General features: G+C 28.6%; 2 protein-coding genes across 3 annotated transcripts in view; one reads left to right on the top strand and one right to left on the bottom strand.

The window, feature by feature from the left end:
• Positions 1-18,987, bottom strand: part of LOC148239497 (baculoviral IAP repeat-containing protein 7-B-like) — a 50,146-nt gene extending 31,159 nt beyond the window's left edge. The window contains exon 1 of one of the 2 annotated variants that reach the window (XM_088205284.1): positions 18,720-18,987. Coding sequence is in view for 1 of the 2 variants with exons in the window: in XM_088205293.1 (XP_088061419.1) it covers positions 18,720-18,817 (98 nt within the window). In the remaining variant the exon portion in view is untranslated. The remainder of the gene's footprint in view (positions 1-18,719) is intronic. The other variant, XM_088205293.1, reaches the window with a different exon arrangement.
• Positions 1-26,971, top strand: part of Sol1 (CUB domain-containing protein Sol1) — a 387,647-nt gene that overhangs the window by 5,810 nt on the left and 354,866 nt on the right. The gene's annotated exons all lie outside the window — the stretch shown is intronic.

The following is a 26,971-nucleotide window of genomic DNA, read 5'->3' as shown; positions in this document are numbered from 1 at the left end:
TTGAGGAGTTTTTTACATGTCTCGGTCTTGAGCTTAGCTCTTAATTTTTTAATTAATTATTGACTATGAAACTGCAGTTATAGATCAATTCAAGTTTTCTTATATATGTTGATAATTAAGAATTGTTTTAATGCATTTGATATGTTTCTTTCCCTCGATAGATTGAGTAAAATGTTGTTAAAAATATTATTAAACACTTTCTAATATTTTAAAACTTAACATGTTTATCTTAAACGTCAATATAATAATAATACAAACAAAAATAAAAATATCAATATGTTAAAAAAAACATTTAGGGTGCTCCAATCAATCAGCAGTTGAAAAATATGTTTTTAAAAATTTGTTACTATATTTCTAAGCTATCACATATACCGTTCTACGTTACATAAAATGCTTTAATAGCTGTTTTTTGATAATTTTTTATTAATCTATAAGGCAAACTACAAATTTATTAAAATTTTAATGCGAATTTTTATTATTTTATTAAAATGGTATTTATTATTCTTTCGTGTTTAAGAATTTGAAAAAACAATCGCTCTACATTGCATAAAAATGCTTTAAGTTTTAAAAACTAAACTGACTTTTAAAACTATTTTCAGCATAGGACGGGTTTTCACTGTTAAAATCTAGGGTTGTAAAAATCCAGCAAAATGGGTTAGGTTATGTTAGGTTATGTTATGTTATGTTAGGTTAGGTTTTATTTATATTTTCGCTATTTATTAAATATGATACTTATTACATAGCGGCCATGCCGCTATGTAATAAGTATCATATTTAATTAACTAAAGTAGTTGGGTGGAATAGAATTTTCGTTCCGTGTATAAGTTGACAAGTAGCCATTGTTATTATTTGGTAATAATTTAATTGTACTCTATTTATAAAATTCTAGTACAAAAAAATACAAACAGAGGTATGTACATTTTCATTTATTTAAAAAAATTTAAATAGCAAAAAAAAATAATAGTTTAGAAAAAATAATAAAATTATGAAATGCATATAAATAAATGTTTATTTTGAATGACGTAATTTCTTATAAATTAGAGAGATTCACCTAAAAATTGTTGTATGCGGTTTTATTTATTCTAAACTTGCTTTCTATGTATTTTTTTGAAATAAGTTTAACAGGATTCTCAATTAAAAAAAAAACGTTTTTTTTTGTGGCGCTGCTTTAAGGTATTTTCTATATTAATATAATATTAATAAAATGTAAAATAAACACTTTTTAGATTTTTAATTTATCGATACCAAAGAAAATCAGTGTTAATTTTTTTTCCCAAAGAAGGGGGTGTTGAACAGGTTGTTTTAAATTTAACAACACACCCCTGGTTATATCTACTTCTAAAGGTCTCTCAAGGGGCAAAACATTAAGTTTTTTTTAAACAACCCTTTCAAATCCATATTTATAAAAGAGCACCTACAGCTACTTTGAAGTTGTTAACTACGAATTATCTTTATCGTAAGCCACGATTGTTTTTTAATTGAAATAAATGCTATTGCTTTTTAATATGCCAAAAGAATGAGACAATGAAATTATTTTTTAATGATTTTAATAAACCAGTACGTTATCTGAGTTTTTGAATGTTCTAAAATGAATATACCTTACAGTATTATCCCTACAGCCTCGCTAAGGTATTTCAAGACATATACATTTATTATCATTTTTCTACGAAACAGCGATATAAAATCGAGGGTTCCGTAATCGTTTTTCGACAACCCTCGTCTAGGAAAGGGCTTTCTCTCTCCCGCTTCACATTCAATTACCCTCGGCGTCTTTATATAATAAAAAAGCGTCCTTAGGCGCGATAATACGACCACGGATCGATTATGATCATGTTTGGGGCCGCGGGCCCTTTTCTTTATAATGAATCCACATATAGGTACAACTAGTACTGCAGTGTATGTAGTGGGTCCACCGTACCTCCGCAATACCTCCGCGCTTTTATTGCGCAATTTAAGCAGTAAATTTACATAATAGCCAACAGGCCGGCATGAAAGCTCAGCTTATTAAAATAGTATATATACGAAAATCCGGCGCACTTTATTTTTATACGTTTCGACCTGATTTTTCAGGCTTTTTTTTTGCTTTTTCGCTTCTCTCGAACAACTCACGGGTGGTTATTGCGAAAATAAGGAAATTCGCGTTTATCACGCACGCTCTCTCCGCCCGATCGATTCTCCGTGTTAACTGGTGTTCGGCATTGATAAGGTTTTGACTAATGCGAAATGTGTGTGGTGGTTATTAATGGGCTGTGTTTATATATTAATTTTGCTCTACAACAACATCGGGTGTGTAGTAAAATAATAAATACGGTACACGTGATACACTTATAAATGTAACGTATCGATATTTGCTGATACATGTTGGATATTAAGAGGTGTATTCGAAATATTGGAGCTATTTTTTATACAATTGTATATCACGGCTTGATTGCAGCATTGTGTGTTTTAAAGGTTTTTTTTAATTGATCTGTTTATTTTGCAGGAAGAAAAAAACACTTCTAAAAGTCATCGTTACATTTTGATACATTAAATTTACAGTTGTGTATTGTTTTTATTATGTTTACTTTTACAACTACTTTTTTATTAGGTGCTTATTGAAGTATTTCTTATACAATTGAAAAAAAAGAAAAAAATCAGAGTATATGACGCACAGCAAATTCGAGAATTTCACACAGAAAAAAAATGCATTTTATAATTAAATATATGCATTATATTAAGTCTCTTCTGAGATATCGACCAAAACGTAACGTGAAAATTTCTCTTTAATCAGTGATCTTTTATGATTGTGATTTTAATTAAAAAAATATTTTCAATCACCGCAAAATGGATGAAAAAAATAAAACCATTTTGTAAAAAATTAAGACGCGTTGTTCAACGCCGCCAGTGATTGTAAATGTATAGATTGCAAAAGTGATTCTAAATTAAGTGTACGTGAACATAGACCTCCTGTGATAAATTTTCTTTCATTCAGTGATAATAGTGATATTATCAAAGAAGACTGGGTGAATTTGATTTAACAAGCGATAATCAAAATTTCAAAGATATTTCAGAGGAACAAGTTTTTTTTCTAATAATAGTGAAAGCGTCGAAGAAGTGGTAAATTTATTTATTGGCAATGATTTATTCGAAATAATAGTTTCGGAAACAAATTTATATCATCGGCAAATATCTCACAAATACAAAAATATAAAAAAAAACGCACAATGGAACGATGTGACAGTAAGCGAACTGAAAAAGTGGTTAAGTTTACTTACTATAATAGGTATAGTTCATAAGTTCAACAATCCCCATAATCGAGACGCCGATATTTTGAAGAACTATGTCAAGAAATAAATTTAGACAAATTTTAACTTTTTTGCATTTTGTTAAAAATTCAACAATTTGAAGTGGTACAGATAGGCTGATAAAAGTGAAACCCATTAGTCAAATTCAAGAATGTTTGCAAGTCAAAGCAAAACCTTTTCATCAATGAGGGAATAATTCCATAGTTAGGTAGACTTATTTTTCAGGTATTCAGTACTCAATCAAATATAAAATGTTGAATAGAATGGTTTGCAAATCAGATACTGGTTATATTTGTAATTTAAAATTATACACCGGAAATGCAGAATGATAAGTAAACACGGCGATGAAAGTGTTAAACCCATATGCAGTTTTACGCTGGAAATTTTTAAAATAGCGTTTTATTCGCAAATTATGTATTTTTATTAAAAACAGAACTTGTGGAACAATCTGGAAAAATAAGGGTCTGCCAGAATCTCAAAAATATAAAATTAAAGCGCCTACAGATAAAACATAACAGGAAAGGTAAAACACTTATCTAAATTTGGAAAACAAATAAAAAAAATATTTCAGAATGATATCTATTTTGTATAACAGCCAGAAGTAAAAAACCCGAACGACCGGCCTTACAATTTAAAAGTCGCAATGTATAATAGAAAGTAATAAATATATGAAATTTGTTACATGGTAACTACATAGTTACCTAATATTTCAAAAACAAAGGAATAAAAAAACAATGTTGTTATTTTTTCACTTCAGTGCGCATTGTTTAATTCGTGTCCGTGTCTAGCAAAATTTTAGTCGTAACAGCAAAATTAAATTCAGATTTTATTTTGCGTAAGGTAAAAAGATAGTTGCAGAATTCATTGAAATCTATCGATTCTGAAGACATTTCACCTGTTTCTACCACATTTTGCCGTGGCCGTGCTGTTGATCCACCAGAAAGGCTTTCGGGTAAGCTAAAAATCATCAGCCAATAAAAATAAAAATTGAGAAGAAAAAGTAGTTTTTGTTCTGCACATGAAATAAGTTGTAAAATGTCTCTTAAGATTGACAAATATTTTTATACGTATTAAAAAATATTGATATAGATAAAAAGTGTAAATTTTAAAAATATATATAAATAGGGATATAGTGTAGCTTAAAAGTGTAATGATGAAAATAAATGTGTCTGTGATAGTTGTTAGCAGAAAAAGGACGCCGAAAATTTTGGTGAGTGCAAATTATATTAAATTATAAACGGATATTTTTTATAAATCGTTTATACAATTAATAGAAGCGTTTAAGCATACATATTTATTCGTTCATGATTTTATTCCTCAGAGTTTCTTTTATACAACAATATATTTTTTTCAATTATTTTACAATAAACTAATACGGCTATAATTTATTTAAATTGTAGCTTTTTTCTTCTGGTTTATTAATCTGTGAATCATTGCGGTTTTCCAAATGATGAGGAAATTCCAAAATTACAAAAACACGGGAATAATCTTCGTATTTTTTTTTATTTACATATACCGTAACGATTATACTTTTTAATTTTGCAATAACATACAGAATTTAACCGGTATTGGTTTTATAGTATGACACTGAACTTCATTTCTGTTCAAGAAGTGTAACATGATTAACAATATTACTTTTTATATGAAACAAATTATATGTTTCTTACATTTTATTGCATTGCGTCGCAAGACGACTCTTTTTATATGAAGTAAAATTGAATTAATTTTTATTTTCTAGTACTTAGAAATAGTATACTACCATTTCTGATTATCATATAGAGGCAAAGTTAATGGTATCCCAGTATTTTTTAATAAAAGAAAACGCATGACTCATTCCTGAGTTCACAGCTACTAAATTATATTCTTTCAAGACTCGTATACGAGTCCTCGGGCGTTAAGCTGTTAAATGAAAATATTTTTTATAGAAACAAATATTTATTAACACAATGTCTAACTTTATGGTTTGTTAATAAATTTTAAAAATATATTACTAATTAATTAAGTTTCTAAATTATACAAATCGCTTTTGCACTCGTAATTTTTTTTTAAAAATATCATATGTAAACCAATATCAAAAGGTGCTTTATATGTTTTTTTTTGTTATTAAATGTTTAAATACCATTTAAGCTAATTTATTTCATTAAAATACAAATTTAAACACGCATACAAAAAGTTTTTTTACTTTTTTGTATAATATTGAGGTTTGCTGTTATATTAGCGCAAATGCAATTTAAAGCGAAATTTTCACATTTATATCTCAATTTACATTTTATTTATATTTTGCAAATAAAATGCTTTACGTTGTAAAAAAATAATTAAAAATATAAACTGAATCGCGATAAAGCCAGTTAAAAAGTGATAAAAGCTCTCTCGTGCGCTCGTGAAATGTCTGATTATTATTTACTTTATAATTAATTTTTAATATTTTAAAAATAACTTACTACACATTGTGTTTTGGAAAAATTCTCTGCAGATTCATAGTGTTACGATAAATAAAACCATGTGCTTTTTTTTATTTTTCTCATATTTATGTCACTAAGCAAATCTGACTTGTATAAGGTATTTGAAATATATCTATGATAATATTTTATTAAGGAACTCGTCCATTTAGCATCCCATAAAAAACCTTTGCAGCCAATTTGACCGGTGCGTTAATTCTAGTGTTAATTTGACTACATCGCCCTGTGTTAATCCCCTTTTATGACCGCCCTGTAAGGGTCCAGGTGACCGAATTAAGTTCACTCCAGTTAAGTTTACGAGGCGATTTATTAACGCGGAAAAGCACGCGTAATTACGTATAAGTAGAGATAGCCTAATAAAGCTCTCTGCAATCGGAGCTTTCAATTACGGACATGAACGTGTAGGGCGGGCTTCACCCGTAAGCAAACAATGGACTGCATCTAGAGTCTCCAATTACTCGAACCATCAACTACTCGAGTATCGAATATTAAAATTTTAAAATACTCGAGTACTCGAGTACTTTCGAGTATTTACCAAATGTATCAAAATAGCTATTATTCAAATTCGTGAACATATAAATAAATAAATAAAATACTTAGTATGTTAATTTTTACAATTATTTTAACTTCACGAACATACTTTTTAAAAACAATAATGCAAAAAGTGTCTCGAATTTAATATTACTGCTAACCTTTGGTTTTATTATTCCCGTTATGGAAAAAACCCTTTCCGTTGCTGTTGATGTTGGTCTTATTGTCATTAACGCGTTGGATAAGGCTTCTAATTTATATCTGTTCGCTTTTTATAGATATACAATTTTTTTAACTCTCTTTTTATGTTCTCTTCTTTCATTCCCTTCTCTGCTTTTCTCTTATTTCTTTCGACTATTGACAAAATAGCATTTTGTAATTCTTCTTAAATAGATTTTTTTTCTTAACAATATACAATATTCTACTCCTTCTGATTAATGCGAAGAATTTAAATCTATATCCTTCGAATATGTATTTGGGTGAATCCCTTTCACTCTAGAGCTAAACGGTTCGCAAAGAACTGACTTTACTTTAAATGCCTTTAAAACACACAATTGTTTGGATTTATATTTTAAGCTGAGGGATCAGTATAAACAATTTACAACACTTTACGCTACAACTGCATAGTCATAAAACCTAAATTTTTTTTTGTTGATATTTCATATTGTTCATTGCCATAAATTAGATAAGTCGGGACTGTCGAACAGAAAACACAAAAGAAATTTCTCCGTCGTACCCACTAACATAGCCGACGACCGGAACTATGCAACTATGGAACTATGAAAAAATTATACCTGATAGTAACCGCTCTAACTCGGGACTTCGGGCATAAACGCCAAATAAAAGCAAGACGTTAACCTTTACCGGACCGAGTTAAAGTTATTTTTGTTTCTGAAATATTTCAAAATTTTTCAATTTCGAGTATTAATCGAGTAATTTTCAAAATACTCGATTATCAAGTACTTGAAAAATAGACAAAAATACTCGAGTATCGAGTACTCGATTACTCTAATTGGAGACTCTAACTGCATCTGACTTTCATTTCAAAATTAATCTTAAAATGGAAGTCAGAACAATGTTTAAGAATATTGTTCTCTGCATTTGAATACATTTCTAATAGTCATCTTCTTATATTTTATATTTAGATTTAAATTAATATTAAAAACTTTTAAATAATACTATATAGTGAATACATGTTTTAAATATCATACTTTAAAATGCTCGACAATTATTAACTATAATAAAAAAATATTTAACATTGAAAAAATTCAATTAAATGCAAAAGAATATAAAAACTGACAAAATTTGTTAAAAACTCTCAGTGTGAATGAAAGATTCAGTTCACATTTAAATAAATTCATATTTTTGATTTGTAAGAATCCTCACATTTGTTCCAATTAAAACAGTATCCAGAATTTTATCAGAGCTCCATTCTATGATAATATTTATGAATTTTTTAATATTTGAAAAATATTCGTATTTTTTTATTAAAGTTTAATATATAGGCCGCTTTTACTTAAATAGTTTTTTTTATACTAACCATTCCAGAACCGTTTTAATATTTGATGCGAAAGAGATGTTCAAATAAGATTTCGTACATAAAACAATGAATGTATTGGAAGTGAGGTTCAGTATTAAATTTTAGCAATCGTAAAGTCGAGCTCGATCTCTTTTCGAACGCTCACCCAAAAGAACAAAGCGAGCTCTTCTCCGATATAAAATTGAATGACGAACAGTGATTTTCGTTTATGGGGAATAAATCCGAAAAGTGATCGGCGTCATAAATTCCCGCCGTGAAAATTCTGCGCTGGCCAGTTTATCCCAGTCCTAATCCGCCGTTAAGTGGGGCCCCGCGAATGGGGCTCTGCCAGGTCGGGAGTCGCGCCTACGCGAATGCGGCTCCCAAACTTTGCGCCGCCCGGGGGCTAAAGCTCTTTGGACCCCGGCCCCAACCCCACATCCGATCGAACGGCGGCTCACTTGACCATAAACACTTGGATGTGATGGAATGTATCTGGCAAGCGAGCGGAAAAAATCCCGGCTGTAAATCATGGTTGGGCTATGTCGTATAGCGCTGGGTTATAGATTTTTATTTAAATCAAAAGGCAAACGTATATAAGGCAGTGGCTTTCAATCTTTTTTAATAAATAAGTATACATGATACATTTTAATGAACATATTATTGTTTTTAAAACAGTTTGATATAAATAAGTCTTTACATTCATATAGTTTGATTTAAATCTGATTGCAATTTTTTTTCTAGCAGCTTAGTAAATCACGTTGTTAGAAAGGTATTAACTCTTCAAATTGAACCACCGGTATTAAGCCTTAAATTATAACTAATTCCAAATCGTTCTCGAATGAATTAAGCTATTTAAAATCGCTATACCTTTACGACAATTTCGGGGCGTGGGATAGGACCTTTTAATTACTAAAGTCGAATCCCGCCGAGGGTAAACAACCCCAATCCCGCCCTGCGCGTCGGAATTCAATCGGATTAAACTTTAGCCGAAATGGCATTATCCGACGAACACATCTCTGGGACGAAAACTGCGAAACTGAAGCAGAAGGCCATTACGAGCGCAAAGGTTTTGTCAAAACATCAGTTTTCAGCCGAAAATAATCCGCGGCGCCCTAAGCCGCACAGATTCAAAAACAAACAAGTTGATCTTTGAGTACGCAACGTCGCCGTTGTTTTGTTGTAAACACGTTTTGATGATTAGCAAAATTTTCGAATAGCACGAACCGCACTCTCTCGTGTGGGCGTGTGTTTAACGTGAACGTTTTTCGATAATTTTGTAAATTTGCTGATAAGGTGTGATCATACAAACGTATTTTCACCTTTAACTCGTTAAGTACGATAAAATATTATTACAATAACTATGAAAGCTTAGACACGTGATGACAAATCTGTAAGCCTCGGGGGATAAAGTGACCCACATAATAATTTGCAGGAATTGTTTTTTATATTTATAAAATTACAATAATCTTAAAAATTTAATATCAATTAAAATAAGTCAAATACATTTTTATTCCCTTTTAAAATGTTTCACTTAATAATGGACATTTTTTATATAAAAGCTTTCTCGTGCCTTATTTTTTTTTAAATACACTTAATTGGGTGGTGGAAAACTAAAATCAACTAGAATAAAACAATGTCAAAAATATTTACAAAGCGGAAACAATTATTGTCACCGTATTTTAAAAATTAACATGGCAGTACCGTAAAATGAAAATCTAGCATTAAATACATGATCTTTTACGGTACGCGACAATTGGGCGACGGACAAATGGGCGATTCCGGTCAATTGGGCGACGGTCAATTGGGCGATGGTTATTTGGGCGACGGTCATATGGGCTACAGAAATTAAAAAAACTTGCACGCTTTGCTTTATTGTGAATATTAATAAAATATACATTAAAACGAAAATGTATATTAAATGAAAAACAATTTTATTTTTAAATTATTAACTCATATTATAATTATATGAAATACCACGTAAATATTCTATGATATTTTTTCTATTGTACCTCAAAACTTCTTTAAAAATTCTTTGGTCTATTCTTTTCATAAAGATATCCATTCCAAGAATATTTTTCCTTGTCTTTTTGACTTAATATGTCTGAATTATCCATTTATGAAGAATATAAACTGTGGTAACTCAAATTAGTCGCTCTCAACAATGATCTATTAAAAACAAATATCTATAAATAACACATAAAATATAACCCACATGTGAATAAAAAAACACGTACTTATTTTCTTGCTGTACTGAATTTTTTACCAAAAACACAATGACACTGTGACAAAGTGTTTTAAAACCACGACAAAAATAATTTTTAAAGACGCAACGAAACTTTTTGCGAACGTTTTCAGTAAAAGTTCAAAAGTATACTGAGCGCTAGTTATGGGTTATTATATTTATATAAAACTACCCTATCTAGTTATAAATAGATAACTGTAAAATATGCTATTTTTGTGAATTCCCAAAGTTTATTCTCACACTAATTTCCAAGGCGCAAAACATAAAAAAAATCGCGTTAAGGGCAAAATCCACGATAAACATTTATCAGCGCTAGTTCTAGGTTATTATATTTATATATAACTACCCTATCCAGTTTAAAATAGATAACGGTAAAATATGCGATTTTTGGAAATTCCAAAAGATTGTTCTCACAGTAATTTATAAGTCTCAAAACATAAAAAAATCGCGTAAAGGGTAAAATTCACGATAAACACTTATCAGCGTTAGTTCTGTGTTATTATATTTATATATAACTATCCTATCTAATTTAAAATAGATAGCTGCAAAACATGCGATTTTTGGAAATTCCAAAAGTTTGTTCTCACAGTAGTTTCCAAGGCTCAAAACATAAAAAAATTCGCGTAAGGGCCCACTATAAACATTTATCAGGTAGGTATTTATAATAAAATTATGATATCGGTGTGTTTTATGATATCGGGTAACTCTCTTAAATTCTTAAATAAAAAAATCAAACTGTTTAAGTGATATTTTTAGATTAATTAAGCACAAATGATAAGTAAATATATACATACTATATCTTATGTAGGTATATTATATTTTGTTTAGACCGAATGTTTTTATCTTTTAATTCTTTTCTTAAAAATATTACTTATATTTTCGTATGTACGTATATGTATATATATATATATTTTACTATGTATTAAATTATGTTAATTATTTAATTAATTATAAGATCATGATTTGCATCACATTTATTTGTAATGCATTATTTTTGTATCGCCCAAAAGACCGTCGCCCAAAAGACCATCGCCCATTTGTCCGTCGCCCATTTTGAATCGCCCATTTGACCGTCGCCCAATCGCCGTCGCCCAATTGACCGTGTCCCATCTTTTACTTGGACATCAAGTTAAAATTTAATAAACTAAAACTGGTCTATATGATCAAAATTTAATTTTTGTTATTATATTGTATATATTTAATATGTACTTTACAAACTATCGTACAAAAGTTGTTAGTTATACTACACAATCACTCACACTAATATTTTTTAAATAATGATATTAATTAAGGAGATTGCTGCATAGATGTTGACGTGCTGCCAGAGGCTCGTTTTGTTTTTAATAGTTAAACGATTCATAACACTGGTTAAATATTAAATACAATGTTTCATAGCACTTTATTTCGAAATTTTTCAATCATTTTGATGTAGCACTTTATAGCACATTTCCACAGTTCTAAGCCATAAACCTAAATGTATTTTATGAGTTGGTTGTATAATATATTTTACTGTTATTGCTTTTTGTTATTTTTAATCTATTTTTCGTATTAAAAAGAATTTTCAATTTTATTTCAAGATTCACCTTTATATGCTGTCCATGAATATTCTAAGACATTTCGCTGTATTTTCATATAATATAGTGTAAAGTAGATATGAACCGATTCTATTTTATTTTATTTTATTTTTCATTTTAAAACTTAGCTTTAAAGAGCTTGCCGCTATTGCGACCCTAATATATATAATAAAAAATTATTTCCTAATATAACAACAATAATCAGAGAAATTTAATTATATTCTTTCCTAGTGTTAAGTAACACTAGCAAAACTATTTTTTTGCAATTATATGGACACAAATAAAAGATTTAATCACTTGAAATAAACCTTTAAAGATAAATATTACGATTTTCAAGCAGGAAAAAAGTAATTTACTAGAATAAAAAAAAACAAGCGCTTTTAAGTAAATACATTCTTTTGCACTAAGGTATACATTTTAATAAAAACACTGAGTTTAAAACCAAGGCAAAAAATGCCGGTCGCAGATAAAAAAAGGACACTGCTTAAAGACATACATTAACAAAAATGCGTTCTTCAAATTTTATTATTGTATTATTAGTGATCTTTATTAAGTCATTTGTCATGTTTATTATTTTAACCTTTTCGTCGCGTATGTATACCGTGGCGAACAACGCCCAGGCGCAAATGTATAAGTATTTACGCTGAAATATTCCAATTTTCATGAATATGAGAAATACTTCAGATGTACATTGACATGCTTATTTTATTTTAAAAAGTGAAACGATGTGTTAATGTACAAAAAACTCAATTTTTAATTTATTAAAAACAGCGCCATACACTGACGTTGACTATATAATTATACGGCTGCAGTAAAAGGGTTTAATAGCTCTTTCTAAATACAATTTATTAAATATTCTGCAGGTAATTTTTAAAAATAAAGCCATATTCATGAGTTTAATAAAAATTTACATATTTTGACAAAACTACTAAAGTATGCAAAGGAAAAACTAAAGTTATAATAGTTAATTAATCATTGCAGCAAAAAATGTTCCTAAAAGCTATTAATAAACCGTTCGGAATAAACATTTCATCCTTAATATTGTGTCAAATATTAATCAAAAATTAAAAAGCATTTGTAAATTTAAAAAAAAATCATATTAACTCTTTTGCATAAAACCTCTTTTTAGATTCTAAAAATATTATTATTTAAACTAAAGATGTATATTTGAGAAATACAGTCACAAGACAAATTAAAAATTCACGCGTACGGTTAGACACATTCCCTTTCGCTCGCTTGACGAGACGTGACGAGAGTGAGTGAGAGATAAGGACATGCGTTGCATGCGTTCCGCACGCTCTTATCTCTCACTCATTTTCGTCACTTAACACACGAGCGAGCGAAAGGGAATCTTTCTTACAATTTAATGAAACAACTGATGTGATTGAATTACACAATTATTGGTATTTATCTACATAGCATTTAAATAAATTTCAGTAAAACATACTACTTAAAGTAAAAATAATAAACCAATAAAGACAGATAGTGCTCTATTTAGGTCAAAAAAATTATGCCAGCAATATTTTTTCATACTACTGTATTATTAATCAACTAGTTTTATGTTTAAATGGAGTTATTACATATAATGTAATGAAAACTGTAGCTAAATTGTCAATTTTGTACGAAAAAGTGCCTTTCAGAGACACCTATTTAAATTAGAAAGTGAGGATAATGATTTTATTTTATATTTTTTTATTTACAATTAGTAATATTTATTATTGCAAAACCTATTTTATTTAATATAATACTAATTTATTTGTTTATAGTTATGATTTCTTATGAAGTTTTTAGAGTTATTAGATATTAGAAAATTGATTATATATGAGAAGCTCAATAAAACTATATCAACAACGTACAATATTTTTTACTCAATTTAACCCAAACATTAATAATTTTTTATCTAATGTGGTATTTACTATAATATATTTTCAATTGTAACTTTTCACTATTAAAATGCTAAATGAACATTTTATATTTGTAAACGTAATTAAAAATATTAATTCCTGCATATTGGTAGATTACGATAGTAGAAAACAATTGGGTTGCTCTGTTACATAACACACGGTTATAATATTTTTTAATTAAAAAAAAAAATATTTTATTTATTTATTGCTTTTAATCTGTAGCAACATCATAGCTCATTTACGTAGAAAACATTAAATTTATTTTAAATTAACAATTCTATAAAGATTATATAATTAATTGGTCTACCCGGGTGTATAAAATTAGATACACAATTGTTATTGTTATCTTATTATTAACCTTTAATGCTCAAAAAGGCTATATATTACCACAAATAAACAATGTTAACATTGATTTATTGCCACAAATTAAGTATTCGGAGATTTTCTTAATCTCACTTGTAAATTTCGAGGTTGATTAATTAAAGTCGTACATACTTTGATTTAAAACGACTTTGAACATTTTCTTAGAAAACGGTTGTTTTTAGAGCAATTTGCGATTTTATCGAAAGCAATTTAAACCACCGCTCCCCCATCTGCGGGGTAGAGTCTGTGGCCAATTGACGTCCACTTCATTAACACCAAGAGACCGGTGCATTTATCAAATCGTCTCAGATAACAGCAAAAACATGACCGAACGCGCACCATTCATCTTGATTTTAAAGAGCGAACAATGAAAACGTGTTCTCTATCCTGACTATGGATAATTTGTCAAAATCAAAAACTTATTCTAAAGACGCTCTCTCTTTCTTCTTACCGTCGGAGAAACGTGGGAATTCTTAACGTAATACAGGGAGAATAAAAAACTATTATATTATATTATATTATATTATATTACCAACAGCAATCCATCTTGTTACATAAAAATAATAATATGACTTATATTATTTTAATATTAAATATAATTTTCGGTTTACTGTTATATTTAAAAAAAACTAATCTATTATTGTAAACTAATGATCAATTTAATCTAGTACAACCCTAGATCTTAGATTATAAAGTAATTATGTATTGTATATGTATGTAGGGTTTTGTCCCACTGTTTAGAGCCTCTGTTATGCCCACATGTTTAAGGGTCTAGGTTCTCCCTTTCTACAACCATCTAACCCCGTTTTGAGTTTACCACCCTTTTGAAGCATTATTTTTGTTTAAAGCGGAATTACTTTAAAATGCCTCCGGTATTAATTCGAATCGCATTCGTATAATAAATTTCGGGTGAGAATTAATCACAGGATCTTCCACTCATGACAACGCAAACTTTGCTACGCTCTGTCGATGTTTCGCTAAGTAAAATTATCATTTCTCTCGCATTATATAACACAATAAAATATATTTAAGCAAAATAATTTCTAACAATACACCTACGCGATTCGCGAGCGAGAGCTCAAAAGTGAAATTAAATGATGTTTGCAAAGTGAGTAATATACCTAAGAGCGATCGTTTGTAATTTATAAAAACTTGAGATACAAATTAATATTTTACATTGGAAAATATTTATGATAAACTGTTTTACACTTTTATGCAATAAGATAAACTAAATCAATATAGCAAATTACACAAGAATTTTTAATATTATTTTTATGTGTAAATTTTTTACTAAATATGTAAGTATAAAAATTGCTATTAAATTGCTTAAAATATTTTTTACTATTACCGTTATTAAAAATAAGTTTAAATAAACAAGGAAAAAATATTTATACTGATATATATACTTATATTTTCACTAGTAGAAATATAATATATTTCTACTAGTGAAAATATAATTTATCTGTCAGGTTTTCGTAAAAAATTATGCTGTTCTAAATTGGCATTTATTTTTTTTAATAAAAATATGGTGCAGTTTTTTTTCCATGGAATAAAAACCGTCATTGTTATTGCTTTAGTTACTTTGCAAAGCATACAGCGCCTCGCATAAACCGATAACGACATGTTCGGATTTAATTTTGACTTATCATCGCAAATTTGGACGATCGATCGTTTAACAGGGGTTATGGCCGTTAAACGGCCATTGTAAAGACGTGTTTTATTGGCGTTTAAACAACGCATTATCAATGTTTGGCTCAAAATCGTAAAACCCGGTTAAAGTGACATCGAACATTTATCATCCGTCAACGTGAGCACTGAACCTTATTCGGTACATCGTGGCTCAGAATTTACACAAAAATATTATTTTTTATGTCTTACGTGACTCATATTCTTACGAACGGTATGCTAGAAATTGGTCCATTACAGAACTGTGTAAATAACTGGGAATATGTTATGCCTAATTGAGCCTCTTAACTTAAATAAATGTTGATAAATATATATTGTGTAGTGTTTCCTATAACTATAACACTAAAAATCTTTCTCTGTAACTTAATCTTTAGTAATTTATTAAATTACCCATTGAATTTGTCCGTTATCAAAATCGCTCAAAAATAAATTTTGTCCCACTGTATTTCTAACATTGCAGAAATGTGGGAATGCAAATTTTCCCCTCAATTCCTCCCTTTCATCATTGTCGCACTCTCGCCTCGTATCAAAACGTTGAATGTAATTTTCCGTGACACGTATACGTAAATGTGTGATATATAATATGCGCATAAAAGGGGTCAGGGTTCTTGCTCTTCTGTGCGTTACTTAATTTCAACACTGACGTGTGAATCTCAACACGCACAAATTAACACATATGCGTATGTGCGATATATATTATTTTTATTTTTTTAATATCGTAAAGTGAATTATAACAATAAGTAAACTATAGACAAAGAAAATCAGAAAAATTATATACATAGATGAAAAATTATTTAGCAATCACATACGGTGAGATACAGTCACTTTCGCTCGCTCGCGTGTTAGGTGGCGAGAGTGAGTGAGAGATAAGGGCGTGCGTTACATGCGTTCCGCACGCCCAATTCTTCTCACACACTCTCATAGCATATACATATGTACAAAATGTATGTTATAATTATTTCTTTACAGTTTTTAGTAAAAACTGTAAAACAATAATTATTTTGCAGAAAGTCGTAATTTTTTTTTATTATTTTATATATATTTTTAAAACAAATCTATTGCGAAGGGGCGTGAGACACGACTTCAATACAAAAAAAGTATCGGTCTTTGCTTAGTGCGGATTTGCATAAAAATTTTAACTAGAAATAAATTAACTGATATCGAACTACTAAACTGACAAAAATAAAGTCGACGCGAGTACAGCTTACGCGTATATCGGTGTATATAACGCAGCACAAAACCGGACTAGATACAATTGACTTTGATACGCCTCGACGCTTCGAATTCGAATCTTAAAACAATAATGCGAGAAAATTACTATAAATAATACTGTAAGATTTACAATATTTGACAAAATATCCTTTTTTTCCATAACTAGTTTTGAATATCGCACCAGTATTTTTAGGCATTATAATTTGGATGATAAAAATAGACATAAAATGTTGTAGTTTTTAATAAAAATATTAAAAATAATTACTAAAATCGAATAATAAAATGTTTTGCAATCAAGTAATTACACTTACATAACAGCTGAACAAGCACTACAACATTTTGAAACATTGCTCAATGAAAAGATCAAATCTCTTATAAACACTTACCAAACTCCAATTGACAATTATACATTAATTCCAGTGGAAGACAAAAATGAAATTTATTACAAAACTCGATACCTTGGAAATATGAAAATACTGTTATTCCCTAATGATATTTGAAATTAAAACCATATTTGAACATAGCAAAGTATTTAGGAATTTATTAAAGCAGTTTTTAAAAAATAATTAAATTTATCATAAAAAATGATTACATTAAAAGATTATTCTAAAACTTGAAACTTGTTCAAGATTTAAAATTGGTAGAAATAGTCTTAGCATGGACGTGTCTAAAGCTGATGTTAAACGTTCGTTCAGGTCGTTGAATCGCATTAAATACATATGACAAATTTGATTTCCTATGATGTAATTACTAAATGCCCTTGCTGCACTATAAATCCAGAAAGTGTATAAAATAAATTAAATTACAAATTAAAATGAAAATTATATTAAAAAATTGTAGAATTTACAATTTAAAAGGGTACCATATATAAACCTATTTTAAAAACAACATTTTTATTAGCTTACAAATAATAATAATAAACTATTATGCTAAATTCTCTTAGTAAATTGATTAGTGTTTTTATAAATCGATATATTATTCTATAGTTTCGGGTCTCTGGGTTTCTGGGCAGTAAATGGATCTCTTGGTGCAGAGGTATATTATTAGGTAAACAATATTTATTTGGCACACCATACCAATTTATTGTCATAATATTTAAGATTTTAATAAGATTCGTATTTATTATTTGTATCAAATATTGACATAATCCATCTTCATTTAAGTATTTAGATATCATTCTTACTACTGTTACTGTCACAGTAATAATAACACGGTTAATATCAAATTCATCGTCACTTCCTTAAACATCCATTATTATATGGATAATTTGTGAAAATAAATCAATATATGTATTTATAAATATTTAAAACACAGATTACTAATTGTTAGTAATTTACTAGCTCGAAAAGACTAATATTATTATTTGAGTTTCCGCTAAAAATGTCGATACGCAGGTCGATAGTTGTCAATCGCTCATTTTAAGAGTAAGAGCGCAATAGCGAGCTCTGCTTGCATCTCGCTTTTTTTTCTAATCGTTTTATTTCATAACAGACACACAATATTAAGTAACAATTATGCACAATTAGAGCATATGATTCTGTTTCATCCCAGATCACAAAAATATAGATACCCTTTGAAGGAAAAAATCAGTTTAATATCAATAATTGACAACGTATCGCGTTTTGCGGTCTAAACACCGAACGGGGCCGGCCATGTTCCGATGAAAAAATTTACAATAAACTTACACTCGTAAATTGAAAATTATTGAGTTATTTGCACAAGTTAAAAATCCAATATTACTAAAATGTGTTTACCACAAGCTTTTTTACCATTAATAAATTTAAATTGGCATATTTAGCTCGAACACAAAGCCAATAAATGCATTGAAATTTTTTTCGACCTACGAGTGCAACGCTTGGAATGCGATGTCGACACATTGTCGACTCACGAGCAAAAAGGGTTAACCATATTCGAAAGACACAGAAAATTGCAAAGACATTACCTTGTCCTCGCGGGTCTCGCGCTTCGGCGTGGCGGGTGGTCCGCGGCGTCGGCGGTGGTTATTGACCCCGGCGCCGCGCCGCTGCAACGGCCTTGCATAGGCCCACGTATAAACACTAATTTCAATTATACACTGCTTAATTCTAACACATACACTAAAAACACTATCACTTTATAATTAAAAACATCGAAAGGGATATTATTATAAAAACACTTATTCGAGAAAAATGTAACGAAACAGTTTACGCGCCGGATGTCGCATAGCTACTGATTTTTTTTTAAATATTTCGAGATGCATAAACAAGTTCAAACGAGCTCAAGGTTATGCTTCATGTTATGTTCATATAAACCATAACGATTAAAATGTCGTGCATCTCAGATTACAATAAAAATATTTTTTCTGCATCTGGACAGCGGTGAAACTTTTTTGTAAAGGGTTAAAATTAGGTATTTTAAAAATCGTACATAACTCCCTTTTTGATAATTATACAATATGATTAAAATGAATTCGACAAAATTAATGTTTTAACTATAATTAGATTTTAATAATTATTTTTCATATAAATAAACTTGAAATCATCGACATTATACTTTTAGATGGTCAACATAACAACAAAACAACAAAGGTCACCTTCGTGTCACTCTCGCATTACAATAAATCGAACGGGAGATAGATAGTCTAAATATTAACAAACAACTTGCATTAAAATAATTCGAATTAGAGATAAATATTTTAAAACGAGAGAAATTGTCAACCTTTGGTAAAAAATATTATTTTTTGTAATCTGAGGTGCATGACATGTTGTATTTTTAATCCTCATGGTTTATTATCCATGAAGCATAACCTTGAACTAGATGCGTCTAGATGCGTCTAGAAATATTTAAAAAAAACAGTACCTATGTGACATCGGTCATTAACGGTCGCATAAATTGTTTCGTTACATTTTTCTCGAATAAGTGTTTTCGTTCATATTTTTTATAATAATATCCCTTTCGATATTCTTAATTATAACGTAATAGTGTAATTTAGTGTATGTGTTATAATTAAGCAGTGTATAATTCAAATTAGTGTAGTGTGTATAATAGTGCTTAGTGCCACCGGCGCGGCGTTGCGTTGCGTGGCGCTGGCGTCCTTGCCGACGCCATGCCGATGCGCCCGCCGCACAACCCGTCACGTCCAAGGACAAGGTAATGTCTTTGTAATTTTCTGTGTCTTTACAATATAGTTAACCCTTTGTGCTCGTAACTCGACATCCGAGTGTATTCCAAGCGTTGCACTCTTACGTCGACAAAACTTTCAATGCATTTATTGGCTTTGTGTTCGAGCTAATTTTGCCAATTTAAATTTATTAATAGTAAAAAACCTTCTGGTATACACATTTTACTAATATTGGATTTTTAACTTGTGCAAATAACTCAATAATCTTCAATTTACGAGTGTAAGTTTATTGTAAATTTTTTCATCGGAACATGGCCGGCCCCGTTCGGTGTTTAGACCGCAAAATGCGATACGTTGTCAATCATTGCTTTAAACTGATTTTTTCCTTCAAAGGGTATTTATATTTTTGTGATTTGGGATGAAACGGGATCATATGCTCTAATTGTGCATAATTGTTACTTAATATTGTGTGTCTGTTATGAAATAAAACGATTAGAAAAAAAGAGCGAGATGCAAGCAGAGCTCGCTATTGCGCTCTCGCTCTTAAAATGAGCGATTGACAACTATCGACCTGCGTATCGACATTTATAGCGGCAACTCAAATAATAATATTAGTCTTTTCGAGCTAGTAAATTACTAACAATTAGTAATCTATGTTTTAATTATTTATAATTACATATATTGATTTATTTTTACAAATTATCCATATAATAATGGATGTTTAATGAAGTGACGATGAATTTGATATTAACCGTGTTATTAATACTGTGACAGTAATGGTAGTAGGAATGATATCTAACCAATTAAAAGAAGATGGATTATGCCATTATTTGATGCAAATAATAAATACGAATCTTTAATAATCTTAAATATTATAACAATTAATTGGTATGGTGCGCCAAGTAAATATTGTAAACCTAATATAATACCTCTGCACCAAGAGATCCATTTACTGCCTAGATACCCAGAGACCCGAATCTATAGAATAATATATCGATTTATAAAAACACTAATTAATTTACTAAGATAAATTAGAATAATAGTTTATTATTATTATTTGTAAGCTAATAAAAATGTTGTTTTTAAAACAAGTTTATATATGGTATCCTTTTAAATTGTAAAGTCTACAATTTTTTTAATATAATTTTCATTTTCATTTTTAATTTGATTTATTTTATACACTTTCTGGATTGCTAGTGCAGCAAGGGCATTTGGTATGCTAAGACTATTTCTTTAGTCATGCTAAGACTATTTCTACCAATTTTAAATCTTGCACAAGTTTCAAGTTTTAGAATAATATTCTAAGGTAATCATTTTTAACCCTTTGGCTACCGAAATCCGATATATCGGCTTTTGCTACACTAGCGAGAACTGCCGGATCCGACGGCTCCGAAATCGTAGTATCCAATACATTTGCAACCGTCTGTAGGGTAATTGCTTCAGGGGTTTATAACATTTTTTCAAATATATGTTATAAATATATTATAATCATTATTTTTATACATATACACACACATATATATATATATATATATATATATATATATATATATATATATATATATATATATATATATATATATATATATATATACATACATATATATATATATATATATATATATATATATATATATATATATATATACATACATATATATATATATATATATATATATATATATATATATATATACATATATATATATATATATATATATATATATATATATATATATATATATATATATATATATATATATACATATATATATACATAAATATATATATATACATAAATATATATATATACATATATATATACATAAATATATATATATATATATATATATATATATATATATATATATATATATATATATATATATATATAAATATATATATAAATATATATATATATATATATATATATATATATATATATATATATATATATATATATATATATATATATATATATATATATATATATAGTAAAAATACCATACAGACTATTGAATATATATATATATATATATATATATATATATATATATATATATTCAATAGTCTGTATGGTATTTTTACTTAAACCATTATTTAAAAATATCATATTTTATTAATTTACGAAAAGTTTTATTTACATTTTAAAAATAAATAACATATTATATATCATTGTTATGGATTCCTGGTCGGAGTTCGGCCGCTCAGATCTCGCAATTTTTAATACGTCATGCGATAATGACTCTTATTACAGCGCAAATAAGAATTAAAATAACACACAATCGCATATTCATCATTAATTAGGTCAAGTTCACTGCAGACAGCGTCGCACGCCGCGACAGCATGTTTACAAACTAAAATACACATTTTGACTTTTTAATTATTTAATAAAAAGTCCCGGCAGTTCTGGAACATTTTTCCAAAAATGCCCGGCATCCAAAGGGTTAATAATCAATTTAATTATTTTTTAAAAACTGTTTCAATAAATTCCTAAATATTTTAGTATGTCCAAATATGGTTTTTATTTCAAATATCATTAGGGAATAACAGTATTTTCATTTTTTAAAGGTTTCGGGTTTTGTATTAAGAAATTACATTTTTTTTTCTTCCACTGAAATTAATGTATAATTGTCAATTGGAGTTTGGTAAGTCTTTTTAAGAGATTTGATTTTTTCATTGAGCAATGTTTCAAAATGTTGTAGTGCTTGTTTTACAAAATATTTAATTATTCGATTTTAGTGTCTATTTTTCTTAAGAACCACAAGATTTTATGTCTATTTTTATCATCTAAATTATAATGCCTAAAAATACTGGGGCGATATTCAAAGCTTGTTATGGATAAAAAGGATATTTTGTCAAATATTGTAAATCTTACAGTTTTACCTATAGTAATCTTAATCTCACTGATGTATTATATATCGTAAGTATGGGGATGGGGAGCCATACTTTTGTATGTACGTAATAATTAATAAATAATAATATTTTCATTGTCTAATCATTTTAATCGTCATAACGCTCTGGCATATAAAATACTAATTTTACCGCCTATTTTTTTGTTGGTGCATTAGTAGGCTACAAGCGACTCTGAATGCAAAGAGGGAAGCGGCGGCTTCTGCCATCTTCGATAATTAAAGTTGAATTGGCATCCTTTTCGTTGAAGTCTAGATTGTAGAGCTCTTAGAGATATAATGCCTTGTATTCCAAAGCGTAAATGCTAGTAGTAGTGTCTTAAAGTATGTCTCTGTTAGGAAGTGATTATTGGTTGTAGGTGTTCCCGTGTTTATATCTTAAGATATAAAGAGGATTTTATTGTCTGCCTCTTTTCAGTAGGATGACCAACTACAGAATAGTAAAGTTATTTTGAAACAAGTTCCCGCTGACGACCATTTGAGAGCAATTCCAAATGCTCGCATTATTTCGTCTTAAGGCTAGAAACACTTTAATGCTTTTTAATTTATGGCTGATACTTTGTGACTTTAGCTGTTAGAAGTGTTTTCACGGTAGTGTGGCAATTTAACGAAAACACAATTTTAACGACCTTATTTTTTATGAATTTAATAACATTAGATATTAAATTCAATTGTGAATATATTAGTGTTTGATTAAGTCCAACAGTATATTTTAAACATTAATAAAATAATACATATTTTTCAACATGTCCTTTACGGATTTGTTTGCACAACAAAAAACACGATCCTCTCACTAATGAGTGTTTTTTTAGTGTTTCTGGTTGATCGATAATAAATCGTAATATTTTACGTTCGAAAGATCGATGATCGTCGATAGGGATAAACGTAAAAAGGATGATGGTGACCGTATATCCAGAGTATGCATGCGGAGAAAAAAAAATCAAGCTTTGAGGAAATTTCGCAGAAAGCGACAATCAAAATTCGACGATATATCAGAAAAGTTGGTTTAACGACTGCGCCTTCATACACCAAAATATTTTTCGTAAACAATGTGAATATTTGTGGTTCTTCGCTCGAAAAAAATATGTACATGCACATATTATTTTTATTATTAAAAAAAATACATATTTAATATATATATCAAAGAATAAAAAGTTTTTTCTTGAAATATAAACATATGTAAAGTACTAAACTGAAGTGTGTGCTTTTATTATTTTTATATGATAAATAACGGTAACTTCTTAGCCTAGAGGCAGTATACGTTTAGACATAAAATAAGTTATTTTTTATGATTTAATCATTACGTAACAGTGTGCACGTACGCCGAATTTATTTAATAAATACTCTTTAAATCTATTCAATAACATATGCACCTCTAAATTCCACAAATCGTTTAAAATCTGAAAATATCACACAATGAAGTGAACTGAAGCGTATCGTACTCATTTGATTATGGAGCAGCACGTTATTATATTTTTTATGGATATACAATATTATAAAAATATATCATTGTATGTCTGCTTAAATATGTATTTATTTATAAAACACCATTTTTATAATAATATTAAAATAAGTAGTTTGGCTCGAAATTTGCGAGTAAAACGACGGAATTTTGTTAAAGTTTCATTACTATGAAAAAAAATGAAATTTGTTGTAAGCACTTATTTTCTTCCATCTGATCGACAAAATTTCGCATTTTGTGCTTAAAAATTCATGCTTATTATTTAGTTTAAAGTGTTAATATTTTTATATCTTAGTTTTTACTAAAAAAACTTTGCCAAATTAAGTCGGTATCTTTATTATATTATATTTTTATTACATAAACATTGGGTCACCTATAGTGCAGGTTGCCGATCAAAGTTCAATTCTCAGTCTCACGTAAGCTATCGCCATTAAGGGTAGTTTTATGACAAAGTTCGTAGCAAATCAGCTATACAAGGAGCCGAGGGAAAAGCTTCGGTGTGTATATTTTTTCTTCCTTTACTCGCAGGGTCGTTAGATTGACTGAACATCCATGGCGAGCACGGCTGACAAAAGGAAGGACGTAAAAGTAGACGATACAAACAGGAAACGGTCGTTTCCTCAAAATCAGCCAAGATTTATTGCTTTCTTTCCCTTTCTTTCGGCTCTTTCTCTCACTCTACCCAATCTCCCGCTGTGACGCATAGAAAACCCATCCTAAAATCCCTATCGTTTTTATCCCCTTTAAACACCCTTTTGTGAGTGTTCAAGGTCGTTTATTTTCAAATATACTATGTATACATCTACTTACAATCAAAGTTTTGTTCATATGCAATTATATACTTAGATATATTACAACATTATTCAAAGACTTATACTCACTTTTTTCTTTGTTTGTTTATATTGAACTGACATTGTAATTAAAATCTTGTATATTGAATTTCTCGAAAATAAAATTTAATATATATAAATTTAATATTTTTAATAAACTTGACTTTATATTTTCTGTTAATTATATAGGAATAAATACCAATTATATATAATTATTATGTACAATTGGTATTTTAATTACTACAAATTAAATTCGGTACAACATAATTAATTATAAGTTATATACAGAACCCTAATCTATTTTTTTTTATTTAATAAATTAAAATATTTTTTTAATAACACAACTATTAAGTTAGTTATTCAAGCACGTTTTTTGGTACAGTTAGTGATACGTTTAATTTGGTTTAAAATACATTTAACACTTAAGTAAGAGTCGTAAAACTATGAGACTAAACTGTTATTTTTTTTGGCTATTTATTATAAATAAAAATAATCCCGAATTAAATTTTTTTCGAGAGAGAATTAATTATTTTATTTATTTTCAAGATTTCAGCAACGCTTATTTTTTTATTCTATACATTATTCTTATAATTTTATACAATTTTTTTTTCTTAGTATAGCTTTTATAACATTTTTGACTTAAGTTTATGTTAATTTAATAAATTGTGTATTTATTTCTCTAACATTATTAAAAAAAACTATGCTGTTTAGTTAGCCTACCATTTCGAACCACTTTTGCTCTTTATTAACAGGTATAATAAAACATTTCAGTTTTGTCACATTAGCTATAAAAAAAATACTAAATGCTTATGTAAATTATGTAGTCTTTTAATTTTTACGATGTAGGCCATTTTGCTTTTACATTTTTTTTATTATAAAATCTTAAAATTTACTTTATTTTGAATTATTGATTATGGCAGATTATCGAAGTTCATTAATTTAAATTTAAATTTAAAATATGATTTTTTATAACATATTTTTTAGTAAATGGAAATTTAAAATAAATAGAAATATTGATATTAAAGTAGTTTTGCTTAGCTATTTTTATAAAAAAAAATGTTGTTTTTGTACACATAAAATTGTCGTAAAATAATACTAATCACGTATTGCGCATATTGTTCATCTTGTCAGTCCACATGTTTGCTTAAAATTGTGTTAAAGTACTTTTTAAATATTTTCATTTACATTTTTGTCAGAGAGAATTTGTACTTCCTTGTTTTTAAATGCATTTAACTCGGGCTTAAAAGTTTTGGTAAAACCTCGTAGTGCCTTATAAAACTTTCTGAGATTATTTGGTGTTCCATTGGTTTCCATATTCATATTTTTATTCTTATTTTTCTCTTTTCTTTGTCGTTTATTTCCTTAATAAGATTTTTTTAGCTTCATTATTTTCTTAAATTGCCTGGATTCATCATTGTACCATTCAGAATTGTTTCGTGTCTGTTTTCCCCCAATACTTCTTTATATCATTTGTTTAATTATCATAAAGCGTATATTCTGCCACTTTTTTGTATTTAAATAATACCTCATCTTTCACTTAGACTTTCTCTGACCTTAAGTCATTGTTTATATTTTTTGTTTTATTGGGACTTTACCAAGTAATCAAAATCACAGTTTGCTTCTCTGCAGAACCTCACGTCTTCTAATATTATTGCTCTTCTCTTTGATATTAACAAATGGTCTATTTAATTACAATCATAAAATCTGAGTTGTATCCATGAACCCTTGTATATTATTATATACTTAAAGGTTTGGTAACCATGAGGGGTGTGACTTCGTAGAGGACGCGGTTGCAAATAAGTAGGAATTTTATTTAGTTTATATTACATATGGCGACAAACCATAATGGGCGAGATCGTTATTATCTGAGCGGCGGTGGAGAAGCTGGCG

This window comes from Plectrocnemia conspersa, unplaced genomic scaffold (genome assembly GCF_051122295.1).
Source record: "Plectrocnemia conspersa isolate PC_06_02 unplaced genomic scaffold, ASM5112229v1 ptg000001l, whole genome shotgun sequence".
Taxonomy (NCBI): Eukaryota; Metazoa; Arthropoda; class Insecta; order Trichoptera; family Polycentropodidae; genus Plectrocnemia; species Plectrocnemia conspersa.
This window is presented reverse-complemented; position numbering and strand designations above follow the sequence as displayed.